General features: G+C 41.9%; 1 protein-coding gene across 1 annotated transcript; it reads right to left on the minus strand.

The window, feature by feature from the left end:
- Positions 1-4,450: 4,450 nt before the first annotated feature.
- Positions 4,451-9,136, minus strand: sla1a (Src like adaptor 1a). The gene is made up of 8 exons (XM_067255635.1): positions 8,921-9,136; positions 8,287-8,380; positions 7,388-7,487; positions 7,007-7,093; positions 6,808-6,911; positions 6,195-6,326; positions 5,408-5,537; positions 4,451-5,313 (listed from the first exon to the last, which is right to left on the minus strand). Exons 2-8 carry the CDS (start codon positions 8,357-8,359, stop codon positions 5,106-5,108), a joined length of 834 nt encoding a protein of 277 aa, XP_067111736.1. The 5' UTR covers positions 8,360-8,380; positions 8,921-9,136; the 3' UTR covers positions 4,451-5,105.
- Between the last annotated feature and the right edge of the window lie 6,511 nt (positions 9,137-15,647).

Below are 15,647 nucleotides of genomic sequence, written 5' to 3' on the forward strand. Positions count from 1 at the left end.
TCCACAGAAGACTGGGTCTCAGCTTTTACTAGTAATGTCATGTATGTAATGTAAACTTTCACTTACTGTTCACTGAGGAGAGGAGCTCTTTGGTTCATGACTCTGCAAAAACACCATGGGGTTTTTGTGATCAACAACAGGAAACAAAAGTCAAATGTGACCCAAAGGGTCTAATTGTGAACCATGCTTACCATGCATCGATGATGCTACAAAGGTTTCGTTGACGCAAGAAAAAGAGAGCCTTCTTCATGTCCCATGACACCAGCTTTACAGACCAGTTGTTTGTGCAACCATCACTGCTGGGATATGCAAAATGATGTAATACGATTTAGAAGTTTGGATAGGAAATGTGTTCATACAATGTAATTTACATTTTAAAGCAAGAAAATGACGCTAGAATTTAAGAACCATGGAAAGAGCACTGAGTAGCTACAGATATGGTTTAACGCACACCCGCTTTAGGCTTTCTAAATGTAATGTTTTTCTAACCCATTCACTCAACCTAACCCTTTACCAAGTAGGATATATAATCAGAAAATTACACTGCACCACAAAATGATGTGTGCATCAAATAGGTTGGCCGATGTGTGTTCACAACCAACAGTGTTTATGTAGGTTTACCAAAAACGTTACTCAAACTAACAAATTAGGCAGTGCATACATATTCCAACACCTTTTAATTTATCTCCTGTCGTTTGTAAGCCCATGTGGTCGACAGCTGCCTGTGGAGCCTTTAGTCCTGTGGTTGCCTGAGCTTTCCAAGGAGAAAGTTGCAGTGTTGGGGCTAGCGTGTCGTCTGTGTAAGGTCTGGAAGATGCAGGCCTGAAGTCCACTGGCTTCAGAACATAGGCAGACATTGTTCCAGGTCATCGGAACCTTACATGCTTCTCCTGTTAACAGGTGTCTCCAGAACACTTGAGTAACTTTCTGTTTCCATGGGTATTGCCAGACTGTATTTTTCCTAGCCATGATTTATTTCTTTACCTTTCTTTCTTTCTTTCTGAAGTAGTTTTTATCCTGTTTGATGTGCATAGTTTACAGAAATGGTTACAAATACCACTAATGGAAAAATAAGTGACAGCATTAAAACAGTTAAAACTATCGCATTGTTTGTCCCACTACAATTTATTTTATGGGATTCTAAACGTTTTCTTGTTACAAATTCAGTGGAACCTGCAAGCAATTTCAGTGTCCTGAAAATGTTTGGACATTAAGGACAGTGACAGGATCATGCCTTAAGTCCTCTGGCAATATCTTTGCCACTGCCTGGGAAAGTGTGAATTGAAAGCTACAACGTTGGCGAAAGTATAAAACTACACTGCCACGTAATAGAGTGAAACCAAGGCTTTTAGAAAGGATGGAAAACACTTTGCTGTCTTTCTTCTCTTGTAAAAGGAGGACGGACTGACACATGCAAGGGGATAGCATGATCAGAGCTCCCTGGACCCTCTGGCATGGTTTGGGGAGCTTGGGACTGTTCTGGAGTGTTCCATTTGTGTTTGTTTTCCTCTGGCTCTCTGGACAGAGTTGGATGAGGTTGTGTGCTTTGGCCCAAGCTTCCAGTTTTCAGACTTTAGACTACATTGTGCCATTGGGGTGCTCTGGAAGGCAATATGCTGAAAGTCCTTTATCTTACAAGCCCTGGAAGTTTTTACTTTTAGGAATTGGGTCCTCAGTTGTCATCATAGTGATGCTCCATTCTAGTCAATTTTTCTGATTATTATCCAATAACAACCATAGCGATCAATCAGTCACTATAACCTCTTAAGATGGAATCTAATTCCATCCTGCCATATCTAACTGTAAATTGTCACATTGCCAGTTACATTGCCATTAACTAATATTGTACTATCAGTACTACTCGTATGTCTAAGGCAGTGCTAAGAAAGTGGTATATCAAAAAACATGAGGGATAGATAAATAACTGGTCACGCCTAGTTAGCATTCCAGATAACCTTTAAACACGCAAATAAAAAAACGGAATAGTTTCTGTTCATGTAATTGTCTGGGTCTTGAAAGGCTTCAATGGTGGACGTTTTCTCTGTGTGTCAGACAATGCTAGCCCGCAACACACTTTTATTTGTCAAGCCTTGGGCAAGGCTTCTCATTCTCCAATGCTCTCCAAACCACTCTTCTATGGGACGATGTGGCCGACTGTTAAAAAGGAAAAGTGCAGGATTACGCTCTGTTTTAATTAAAAAGTAATGGGGACAGCAAAGTCTCTTGATTGAGTAAAGTAAACATTGATCCAGATTGTTTTCTAGGCACGCCAGAACACATCAAACACTGAGGCAGTGAAGTCAGACGTTTGGACAGCTGGGCCTGCTCCTCTGCTGAGGATGTGTGGAGATTAGAGAAACCTTATTACATACAGGATCTTTTAGTAACACACACACACACGCACACACATACACACACAGCATACACTTGCTCCCTGTCCATTATAGAGCAAGATGCTGAGACTTCCACTCTCTATCTTTTGTTCTTCTTCCCTTTCAGGGTGAAGCTGTGGCCTTCACAGATCCCTACATGTTTTCCTTGGTGCTTAGATCCACTGTAACATCAAACAAACCACAGGAAAAGTGAATCTGAACCAAGTGAAACCTTCTCAAATATTAGCCCTTCTTGTCCCGGGTTTGTTGATAAGATGTGTCCTGGTTTGTTAATGTTGAAAAGTCTCTTCTCCTCCTTGTTGTGTTTTTTTGTTGTAAACTTTACTGTGCACACACAGAGGGATGTGATCGTTGGCACGGCAACCCTGTATTTTTTTCTGAAAGGCTATTGACACAAACGCTATGATTGGGTCGTGTGAAATGGCTGAGCTGGAGAAGGTGTTTTTTGCTACATTAGATACTACACAAGAGGTCATCCAGGGGTCAGAGATCCGGTTATTGGTTCAAATCTTAACCAAGGATCTTAAAGATGAAGATCTGTTGCAGTTGTGCTCCTGTAAGCAATAGAACACCGAATTTAGGGAAAAACATTTATTAAGATGTGGCCCAAATTACAGATCCTGTACTTTTCTCAAGTATTGTGAGGTCACAGTGTAAAGCTGAGGGAATGTGGAGATAATGAGCGGTCTAATTCTCGGTACTTGGTCCTGGTGAATGACCGAGAGAATTACTTGGTGTATGTGACTTTAGCTGAGTCTATGTTAGATGCTATGCAGCTGTATATAGGGGCCAGCCCCGCAAATAACATACAGCGCAGATGCCCCCCCCCCCCCCACCCCCCCATACACTCATGAGCACGCATGTACACACCAGCGCTCACAAACGCATACACTCTCTCTGTATCTTTCACCCCCTGCCTGAAACCCCTAAACACAAAATCAGCAGGTTTGGTTTGGTCTGCAGATTTTAATAGCTTATTAAAACCAGATGACACAAATGTTTGAACCTGTGGACAATTCAGTCGCTACAAAGTGCTGAGTTTGTTTCCCGAAAGAGTCAGACACACTGGGAGACGCTACCAATGGCCCTGGGAAACTTAATGAAATTTAATGAATTATATAGACCGTGTTGCTGACTTTGTTCTCCCCTGGGCTTTAAGTACACTGTTAACTAGCGTCATTCAAGGTAAAAAAAAAACTGGGGATTTACAATGCCACTGACTGGAAAACCTCCATGTTTTGTTTCATGTTTAACAGAAGTGGACAAATAGCCTCAAGGTTCAACACACAACTTTAAATTGCTTGCTCGGATTTGGATAATGTCGGTTAGTATGTCGCCTAGAAGTTGCCCTTTGCTGTTTTATGAAACCATGATTAACAGTTGTTTGTCACCTTTTTTATTTTGCTACCTTTTGTATTGTTATATTTTGTATTTGATCAAGTTTATAGCTCATCATCTGCTCCCCTGTATATAAAAGCTTACATTAGCTTACAACCTTTGATGCACCATTGCACAATCAACATCTCATATGGTGGCAATTCTTGGTACACTCTAGACCTGGAAAAATGTATGACCAGCCATAACAACATCACAAGTAAATGTGCTGGGATAAACAAAATACGCCCTCGGTCTACTGTTAGTCCGGATGTTTGTTTAATTGGAGGAACGCTCTGTTCTTCCCATTCTACTCGGTGCAGATTGGAAGCCTACATTCCTGTTCACAGGATGGATTCCAAACAATTGCATGTGGCTGCTACTCTGTTATGAAAGGGATGCTAATGCTAACATATGTTCACAAAAAGTCCATTGAAGTTGTAACTCTTGACTTGAAAGATCAAGGCTCAATATTTCAACTTATGGTCAGGCTTAAGATGTTGTTGATATGAATTGTCACAGTGTATGAAAGAATAGCTCAGAGGAGAGAGTGACGGCAAGAGTTTTGACCACAGTTTGTTAGCTGCCATATCCTCTGACGTGAGGTTGTTCGTGTGCTGGCAGTTTATCCACGTCACACAGACTCACTTTGACTGTTTATTGCAAAAGTCATTTGCCAAAACTTGTGCAATGTCATACATACTTTATTTAGATTCTTATCAACAAATACGATTAACTTAATCTACATTGTTAAAGATTAGAAAGTGAGGAAACCGGCTGACCAACAGAGAAAGCTCACACTCAAAACAAGTTTATACCTATGACAAGTTATATAATATAATAAACCTCCAAAATATACAACATAATAAACAAACACTTTCAGATGCATTCAAGTCTGACTATGACTGTCATGATGCCACGCTGATAGTTCCCGGCAGTATTAAAAGCATAGAATGGTTGATCGTGCTTCTCATAATCCTCCATTCCATTCACCGGTCTCATACCGAGACCAACGTTGGAGGGCTGGAGTGAAGGGAAGGAGGAGGAGGCCTATCCAGGTCACCCTACAGCCTCTGTGGGCTTCACAGCAGCAGGGCTGTCGATACCCTTGTCTGATTTTCTTCTTCGAAAGTGAAGAGGCCTACATAAGAACCTAACCCTAAACCCGTTGTTTCAGTACAGATTCACATATCACTGTTTAGATTGTTTCAGATCATCTCAGGGGACTCTTCAAATCTTCAAATATGTGTCAACTCAACTCTGACACGTATTTCTGGCTCCACTCCACATGGATAGATAGGTTTGTAAGCTCCCTGTTCCAGACCTTGCTCATTCTGTCTAGAAGTCATAGTCCATGTTCTCCAGAGTGCTGTTGGGGAGAACGTAGAGAGACTTGCTCTTTTTCTTCCGGCTCTTCTTGTTCTGCGCAGGGTCGAGGGCTCCCGTCAGGGACAGGTAGGAGGCCATGCTGTTCCGAACGCCGTAGCTCACCATGGCGTCATTGTTGTCCGGGCTACCGGGGTTCTCTAAGCTCACCAGCTCTTTGCTGTGATTGGTTGAAATAGACAGACAGAATGGGATGGAGTCATATCACAGCGGTCTATACTATATCAGTCCTATCACAGTGGTCACTAGTTTACCTGTCTACTTTCTTCCAGTCAAAGTGGCGCCTCATGACCACCGGGGGCGCCTGTGGAGGGCCTTCCAGGGTGGAGGCATTCCCAGACAGACATGGGGTGGTGAGGACACAGCACAGGCCATCTGCTGAGTCTGGGGCAGCAGGAGGGAACCGTCAGATATGATACCTACACTACACACTTGTGCCTTTTCATAAGGGGTCAGATGGCTGAGCGGTTAGGGAGTCGGGCTATTAATCAGAAGGTTGCCGGTTCGATTCCCGAATGACATTGTGTCCTTGGGCAAGGCACTTCACCTTACTTGCCTCGGGGAAAATATCCCTGTACTTACTGTAAGTCGCTCTGCATAAGAGCGTCTGCTAAATGACTAATTGTAAATAGTCCTCATAATGCCCATAAACACTCATGGCCATGCACTGCAACAGTCTCTTTATGAAGTAGGCATTGCACTTGTGTACTTGTCTTGCACTTGCGTTCATGGTCACACAGACACACACACACACATACAGTAACTCTTAAAACTGTTAGGGGCATACCAAACCAGTGGTTAATAGAATACACTCTCCTCTCGCATCCATACACAGACGCACCAAACCCTTAACACCTCTTACATCCTGTTGTATTCAACAGCACTTAGCACACAGTGTTACTGAGAGAGAAACTGAGGAACACAGACAGGAAAGATAAGTACACTATCAGCCACCGCTGATTTCTATATTTAGTTTTTTTTTTTTTCTTTGTGTGTGATGAGTATGCGTGCATGTGTGCGTGTGTGAGAGTTCAGTTGTACCAGAGTAATGGTTAACCATATCCTCCAGACACTGGAAAGTGAGCCTTGGTGAGATGTAGTACCAGCTGTTGTCCAGTCGCAGGACCTTGTAGTGCTTTATGGACCTGTGCTTCACTGACAGGGAGTACACACCTGTAAACACGCAACACATCAGCAAACTGGCAGGGATTACATACCTGTAAACACTAACACACCTGTGCAAATCAGTCATTCATAACAGCAATTAATGCAATGTAGTGTTTTAGACCTGGGCGATACCGGTGGTAAATTGTGTCAAGTCTATTGGATTTATCTATCCGTACTATGGAGTGTGTCATATACAGTGTAACAGACATGGCAAATCTGCTATTGCGCTAGAGGGAAATGGTGCAAGTTAGAACTGAATGACAATGTAACAAAGTCATCAGACATGAGCTATAGTGAAATGGGAAATACATGTATGGGACTTCCTCCTTATTTGTTCATGCACCACATATTGAAATAAGTTCTGTAAAGGTCATGTTCACACAGTGGCTGTCTGTAAACTATAAGTTATCTGAAACGTATTTAGTATCACACACCGAATAACTATTGGTTCATAGTTCACACAGTGATACATGAAGCACACACACACCTTTCTCTTTGATGCTCTCTCTGACCATGAAGGAGCCCACTCTGTGTCCAGGGAGCTGAAGCAGCTCTTCTGCCTTCCTTCTCATCACTCCCTCGAACAGCCAACTTGGAAATAAAATAAAGGGCAGCAGGATAGCTTAGTAGAATTACACAGTTATATAACATGATATGGTATGGTTTTCTTGACAATCCCTTCTTACCCATGATACACCTTTGCTACATAGTTGTTAGGAATATAGTTTTCGCTTCCTGGTGGGCCGGACTGGACTCTCCACCAACCGACTTCTCTGAACGTTGCAAAACAAGTGAAAAGGGGGAATTCATAACTAAATGACTAGAAATGTGATCGTCTTTTAATTGTCTCCCTTCACATTTTCAGAAGTTGATACTTTGGTTAAACACATTTTAATTTAATAATAATAATATTACAGGGGACGCCTTTCAGAACACTTAAGGACATCTTACTGAAAATATAGGTTCAACGTCCAAAACAGATATAACATGGTTCTACACTGACATTGTTGAAAGGCCTTCTGCTTTTCTATATGCATGCGGTCAGACAGTGAACAGTATGAACATACTGAGAAACGGCCTTGAGCTTCTCTCCCATCCTGAAGAGTGGCTCGCTGACATCTGGAGACGGGTAGTCTTGGAGCACAATGAGGATTTCATCCTCAGAATCTGTGGAACCAAGTAGTCACAATGTTACCCAGATAGTCACCCTTTGAGCCAGATAGGTTGCAATATGCATACAAATACAGCTAGCAACCGATTCCTTGTTGACAGCGTGGACACCACCTAAACTGGGTGCATTTTGTTCAACTAATCCAAACTGGTCTGTGTTTCTGTATCACCTGATCTAGTGGTACTGTCTATTGTGGATGCAGCAGGATCTTACAATTGCTCTAATGTGTAGATGGGAAACATTTATTTTGAAATCATGTTGCATTTATTGAAGTTGTAAATCCTCACCAAACTTCCTTTTTAAATTAAATGTATGTACCATGTCAAGCTCATCTTTTGCTATAACATGTTTTTTTGCATCCGGCAGTAGTGTATCCTTATAAAGGAGCAAAATGTATATCATGCTTTGTTTATTCTTTTAATGTAATTACTTCTGTTTTTGGTTTTCCTTAAGACTTTTGCACAGTACTGTGTTCTACTGTGTTCTACTGTGTTCTACTGTGTTCTACTGTGTTCTACTGTGTATACTGTGTTCTACTGTGTATACTGTGTTCTACTGTGTATACTGTGTTCTACTGTGTACTACTGTGTTCTACTGTATACTATGTTCTACTGGGTATATTGTGTACTACTGGGTATACTGTGTTCTACTGGGTATACTGTGTTCAGCACACTGACAGATGCCCTTGGGGAGCCATAGAGTAAGTGCAGACTAGACTCCCATACTGTGTCCTTTCTCTCCAAATAAATGCTTACATAAAGAAACTCAGCCATAGTCTAAGAATTGATGTCTTACCTCTCAGGGTGCTGTCATTGTTGTCCATATTGGATTTATGTTCGTCCTCTCCCTTCAATATGTTCCCCATCATGGAACTCGTCAGGGCCCAGCTCTTAGAACAGAAAGAGAAGTGTTGCTGTCAAATCATATCTAAGACCATACTTCCCTACATGATGGGGAGAGAACCTTTCTGGTCAATGTCTCTTTTGAAAGTTCCAACCAGTGTCTATGCCCAAACCCTTGTTTTGTAACTTCCTGTTAGCCACCAGAGTGCTATGTCAACCCAGCTTACACTCAAGAATTGGGAAACAGAGGCTTGATGTTATCAGACACATTTTTCTATCATTTTTTTTATTATAATGGAGCTACCTAAATATGATTCCCACAAAGTTTTAATGCAGGAATCACACGTGTTGTACTATTCAGTTGTATACGATCTCATGCAAATATCTTTCCTGATATGTCATAACCATTGCTGGACAATATTGGTTAACCACAGCTTCATCAAACAAACACAATTTGTGGCTGCAAACTTGTCATTCGAACGTGCCTCAAATACTTCCAAAGGAGATGGATGTTATTGTATCTAAGGTTAGACCCAGGTCTGTGCAGCAGCAACCACGGTGTCGTCCCCAGGTAGGTGTACACTTACCTATCTGGTACAGTGACTCATGTAGATGTCCACAGTGGGAGCCTCAGGCCTGGCAGGGTGGAAGAAGCTCCACCAGATGAGACACCAGAGCACCTCTTAAACCAAAAAGTCTGAGGCCATGTCTGGTGTCCTCTCGTATGTAAAGAGATCTTTACTTTGACGAACAAACGTCAACACTTTCTTAGCCATCAGAATGAATAGTCACAGCGCAGCAAGCCACACACTCACTTCCTGTTCTGGAATGAGGAAGAGATGAACAGCGCAGAGAGAACTCGGCCGTAGTGTCTGAGGTATTAAAAACAACACAGAAGAGACTAATGATTTTTACAAGACTTTCTGAGTGAAAACCTTAATCACATAACAAAAGTTGTCAAAATAATGTAGCTTAGAACAGCATTCATATTTTCTCACAATCATTTGCCAGTGTAAACACGTTCTGGACTTTTTCATAAACGTTTTAGAGAGGCCACTTTGGGGCCACGCTCAAAAAACCTCTCCATAAGCCACATCATTTAACACAGGAATTTAAGAAAGGAATGTTCCAAAATCATGAGTTGTTGATAAGGATTTTTCTCTGTAGTGTTTATTACTGTCAGTGCTTCCTCTTGGATTATGTGTTGGGATTTGGAATTGTAAGGGTTCAAAGACAGAAAATAAAGAGCTTCTAACCAGTAAACATCTTTTACATTTTGTCCTATCAATTCTTCAGACAGATTTTGTGTGTTATGATTATTAATGAATGTATTGGACAGTCCTGTTTATCTAACTGTCATGAGCTCTAGGAAATAAGCAAGCTGTTGCCACCTTTTTGTGTAACCAGACTGCAGGAGGTCTGTGGTTAGCAGACTAACAGGACGGACCTCCCTCCCCACAATCAACTGGTTAATTAATGCTGCAATAGCTTTAACAACTTAAATAGAAAACCTGTTGAACATTTACATGGAAATGTACATGTTTCTCATGAACAATGGGCAACAATGGGAAATGCAAAGGAGTGCCTTGAATGGGGTATCATTACAAGTTTCAGAACACACACACTGACATTATGTCTCATAACATGCATGCAAAATGTATGGAATTTGCAAGTAGAGAGGGGTAAAAAGACAGAAAGGAAAAACGTGTCCATTGCCAGTTCAAACCCAAATGACTGGCAGTGCAACCGGAAAGCAGTCTTGCTCATGCACTAGGTGGTCCAGTAATGTTTTCAGAGGGCATAGCCTTTGGTGGAGAGGAGATAGAATTACACTGTTTTGACAACTCACTGCCCCTTTGACAGGACTCTCATTCTAAGACATGAGCTGAACCCAGCAGCCTGCAGCAGTCCTCCTCCATGCTGGTGAGCTGGGTGTTGGCTGATGTCACATGATCACATAGAGGGGGTGTAACAGTTGTGGTTCACCAGGAGGATGTGCTCATTTTGGTTTGCACTGAAATAAACTAGAGGGCTTTAAAAGTGACATTTCTGGCCTCTTGGAGATACTTCCAGGTCTCTACTGAATAACGTTATTGAAACCATGGTTTGTGTTTCATTTGAACTATATTGGAATGTATTGGTCAAATGTCGGCTTAACTCTTAAGAATACATAGATTTTAAAAAGTAGTGTCTATTTATTATTTTCAGAGAAACTACTTTACCAACAGCAGCAAGAAAAAATGATCAGAATGAGTGAATTATTTAACACACATTTGATTTTGGATGAATAGGGATGTGTGTGACTGAACTTGTACATTGTACAGCAAAAACCAAGACCTGCAATGACAATAACAAAAAACAAGAACCAAAGAAGAAGTACGTTCTAATTCTGATACACTTCTCTATTTTGTTTACTTCTATTTTATATAGTTACTATATTTAAACTGGTTGCACTGTATTGAAACTGGTTGCATTTTTACCACACACCCTTTAGTGTGGCAGACCACTATAAGGTTCTATCCTCCAGTCTGTTCATATTGGTCATCTCATACAATATGTTGGGTCTACCCTCATTTCAGTCAATAGCCTGGAACAGTTACAGTTTCAGGGAGTTAACCACACATGTCAAACCGAGTATGGTATTATGAGCATACTTATCTACAAAAGATTAAAAGGACTACAGGAGATTAAATAGGAGGCTTCAAACCATAATTATGACTTATTGATTCCCGTAAAAAGCTCACAAACATGACCAACAGGTGTTCTGTCGTAAATATGACGTTTGTTTGGCACTCGTGGAGATCTCTTTCCCTCTGGGAGTCAGTCCAACAGGGTTTCATGATGACCGTCTTGTTGCCCGTTTACAAGACATGTGGCAGACAAGTGTCTGTTAAACCTTGAAGGTGGTAAATGATTTGTAGACTGTTTCTTTATTACTCTCTTTATCCATCACTAGCCGTCTTTCTGTCTCTGTACCCTATAGACAGATGGTGCTGCCTATGGTTAGTGTTGGCCTATGATAGCTAGCGGTGGCGCTAGTCAGATGTTCCTTTCTTAGCCTGGACTCAGGAGGCATTTTTGAACGTTTCAAGAAGAAATGAGTCCCACATCCGCCATTTAAAATTACATGCCTTTTTATAGATTGCAAAGAATCTCCTTCATCTTTTATTTCCAGTCATCTATATCAAGACATGTCCATATTAAAAGGCTTTCTCCTTAATTTGGAAGAAAGAAGGTTGCCCAGGAACGTTCTGGTGGTCTGTGAGCTTTCTGTTTGTCCAGATTTCCTTTCAATTTTACATTTACATTTAGTCATTTAGCAGACGCTCTTATCCAGAGCGACTTACAGTAAGTACAGGGACATTCTCCCCGAGGCAAGTAGGGTGAAGTGCCTTGCCCAAGGACACAACATCATTTGGCACGGCTGGGAATCGAACTGGCAACCTTCAGATTACTAGCCAGACTCCCTCACCGCTCAGCCATCTGACTCCCAACATTGTTCAGTTTTTCCTCAAAACGATGCACATTCCAACAACAGTCATACCTGTAATTAGTGTGGCTATGGCTGCTGTTTTACAATAAATACGGAACAAGGCCATGACGAGAGCTCAAATAAACACAATCAGAATATGTTTTGTGTGTGTGTAAGTCTGTATTGTTATCTGTTTTTAGAAAGTTTCGAAGATCTTCCGAGAAATCCCTTTACCACTCAGTGGAGCTCACCATGATCTGTGTAGCCTAGTTAATGAATCTAGGTAAGCCTAAGTTGTAATACTGAGGCTGTCATCACCACCATTTTGGGGTGATTTTTTTGTGCTTTTGTTCGGCACCTCGGTCAGCTTTGCTGTGTTAGAGTGTGCTTTATAGATAAAATGTACTTACTTACTTACCATGCGTGCTCTCTCTAGTTTTCTCTGTTTCTGTTTCACTTTTTCTGATAAGTTACCTGGTCTGTGTCTTAGTCCTTCATGGCGCACACTTGAGCACACACACACATTGACACACATCATATGACTGTTGTATGAGGCTTTTTTTCTGGGGTAATTCAACACTGGAGTGTAGTTGGGTGGAAGGAGGCCTGACTTACCATTAAAGTCATGGTTAAAGTCCATTCTACATTGCTTTTGAGAGCCTATGAAACCTCTGGGGAATTGTGTCATCCTGCTGAATTCCTCTTGACCTCTGTACACAGCGAATCCCCTGAGCAACCTCCAGCAGCATGACAGCACCTGATGCTGCCGTGAGTGGTGGTGCTCACACAATGCGTGGCAGGATTCTGAGATCATCCTTCTCCGTCACGCGTGTCAGCGACACAATACACAGCCAGTCTATTTCAATAAAGATGCGCTTGGAAAGACACTGAGGTGAACGCATTATGCCGAGCGCAATAACCCCATCGATGAAGATCAATACTAGTGAAGACTTTGAAACAGGGGAGCGCTGTGGTGTGTGTGTGTGTGTGTGTGTGTGTGTGTGTGTGTGTGTGTGTCAGAGGTCCTGAGGCTGGGGAAAGTGGTCCTAATGGCTGGGTGGGATTAGTGCTCTGCGCCCTGTGATTACAGCAGTTTCTATAACAGAGCCACCTGTGTACAGTGTCCTAGGATCCACATACACACACTCTGCAACACACAGCACAGCCTCATAATGGCCTAGGGATAATGCCAGCCTTCAAGTCCAGGGAAGGTAACTATCGGTTGCGATGCCAGCCCAGCCCAGCCCATAATAAGCAGCTGCACCAGTAGATCCAGTCAGTCCGCCTTAGGAGCCAGATTGGAATCTGTGTTATTGCTGTGTCATCACCCATTACCTAGTCATTACACCATTTATTTGATATTACACAGTTAATCTTGCACTACAGGCTATTTTTAAAATGTTTTGACCGAGCACCTGTGAAAGTTGATGCCATCCCCTCCCACACACACACACACACACACCCCACAACACTTTTAAGCCAAGTAAAAGCATCTTCCCTGCGATGACTCCCTTAAAGATTCTAAATCTGTAATGCCTTGTGTAATCATGTTGCTGTTTGTGTCATCCCTAATATAAATGCCATCCTACAGGATTGAATTTCACAAAGCCATGTTCATTATAAATATGTGGATTATCTGAAATGTATTGCATGGATACTATAACCGTGCAACTCTCCATTCACCTTTCATAGTCTATCATTGTCATTGTCTTCTCTGAGGAATGTCTACTTAAAAGTTCAGTAAAGTGTTTACCGATAGGTGATTGCTTTGTATAACCTTTAAAAGTGCAATGGCTCAATAGCTGTCTTGTGTAGTTGCTCTAGAAAGGGAAGCTAGTGTATCTCTTCAGGCACAAGAAAAAAAGGAGATCTGTCCAAGAACTGTTTCCACAGGATAGCTTCAATAGTTATCTAACTGCTAACTTTCCAGGAGGATTATTAGTTTTATTACTTCTGAGAAACGATCCAAGGCTAATCTTTTTTAGACATCCACGGAATTTATACACCGTTTGATTTGTAGTCAATGATGTGTGTCTGAGTTCTCCAGACCCTGCGATGAACGGATCCTGGAGTCAACATCTCAAGATATCTAAATCCAATCAATCTTCTATCTTCAGAAGTCTGTTGAATGTTGGACGTGCTGAGTTTCAACTGGTCTAAGATCAGTTCTGCATCCAAGGCACTGCCTACACCTAACACCGATAAATAAAAATATGTTGGAACATATGTACATTCATAGCCATCATCCGAATGTACTCTGAGCCGATAACTGAAGAAGAGTATATATGACAGGTGTGGAGGTCCGACAGGAAATGATGCATACAGCTGAGTTTTGGCATTTTTGTCTGAGCGTGCCCATGTGGGAACTGCCTCTAAACGTTGGTCTAAACTCTGTGCAGGTTAGAAGGTGTCGTGACAAGACAATGATGAGATTTAAAATACTTAAAATACGTCAAGGAGGGCATGGAGAGGTGAGACCAATGAACTTTAGGTCAGTAGGCATGACCTCAGGAGGCAGGAAGATTCATATTGAAGCTTCAGCTTCTGTTTGGTTTGGACTTGTTCTCCATAATGTTTGACTTTTAGGGGTTGGTTGTCCAGAACTATATCAAGCAAGATAGAAAAACATACGTGTCAACGGCAGTCTGCCCATATCTGGTATGGTATTCTGCGTATGCAACTACTGTCATTAAAAATCTTGAGTAAGATGGAAATACCTACCATTCTCAAGCATTCCTCAAATTCCTCCTAAATTGACCTGCTTCTAATCTACTAACACAACCTGTCACTGTCATACTAGAGTTCTAAATGGCTAATACACCTCACCAGCTAGCACTGGTCTGCCATGGGCAGCAATCCAGGCATGTCTACTTCCCTGTAATGAACCACGTTCAGCCAAGTCTCAACTGTCTCAGTGGGCCTGTGATTGCGTAAGACTGGCGGCCTTTGGACTAAAGTAATTTTGGCTACTGCGGGTGCTCCAGGCGTGAGTTCAGCCAAATCCTATTTTTTGGCTCTGGGGGGAAAGAATCCAAGTCAGCCATGATGGATCCCAGACTCCCCTCCACCCCCCCAAGCACCTCTGGCATTACTTAGAGCAGATGTGAGATAGTTAGGACCGCACAGGGAAACAGATACTTTGTGTGTCTGCATCCCTCTGGTTTCCTCCCCACCCCCCAAAAAACCCATCAGATAAACAACATAAATTTCAGGCATCTTGTGGCTATTTTTCAAACATTTCAAACATGACACGACATTGGAAACTGGTAATTTGCGCAATACCTTCAATAGGCAATGCGGAAAGAAGAAAATGTCAACTTCAGAAATCCAAAGCTTCCCTCAAGCAGGCAGGATTAGGAGAGGTTGGGTAGAGACAACAGTGATGGTGAATGTGTGGCTGCTAACACTTAGAGGTTACTGTCCTCTGCCACTCAGATGAATACCTGCAGGCTGACAAGAGAGATTGTGATAAGTAGTTGTTGAAAGCTCTGACAATGTCGTGCCTCAGTAAAACTAGAAGCCCATCAATTAGCACCAGTCACTGACTTGTAATGGAAACTCCTTTAGCTAAAGTCATGTTCCCAGGCTAAGTCACATCTAGGGTGAATGCAGGCATCATAGAAAAATGATTGGTTTGGCTGGGCTTGGTACATTTAAGGTGAATGTTGACAACTCATTCAATCACAGACTTGCTTTAGGATTCACATCCTAGGAGTTGTATGTGTTGTCAGTCTTTACGTGATATTGTTAGTGGCATGTCTAAAACATATTGTTCAAAGCCTTGTGCGTAAATACCCCATGGTTGATGTATGGCTGACATTCAGCTTGTATTTAATTGCCAA

This window comes from Osmerus mordax, chromosome 18 (genome assembly GCF_038355195.1).
Source record: "Osmerus mordax isolate fOsmMor3 chromosome 18, fOsmMor3.pri, whole genome shotgun sequence".
Classification (NCBI taxonomy): domain Eukaryota; kingdom Metazoa; phylum Chordata; class Actinopteri; order Osmeriformes; family Osmeridae; genus Osmerus; species Osmerus mordax.

Coding starts and splice junctions, on each gene's coding strand:
- sla1a (XM_067255635.1), bottom strand. CDS start 8,359: ATGATGGGGAACATATTGAAGGGAGAGGACGAACATAAATCCAATATG. Junction 7,488..8,286: donor CAATGACAGCACCCTGAGAG/GTAAGACATCAA, acceptor TTGGTTCCACAG/ATTCTGAGGATGAAATCCTC. Junction 7,094..7,387: donor AAGCTCAAGGCCGTTTCTCA/GTATGTTCATAC, acceptor TGCAACGTTCAG/AGAAGTCGGTTGGTGGAGAG.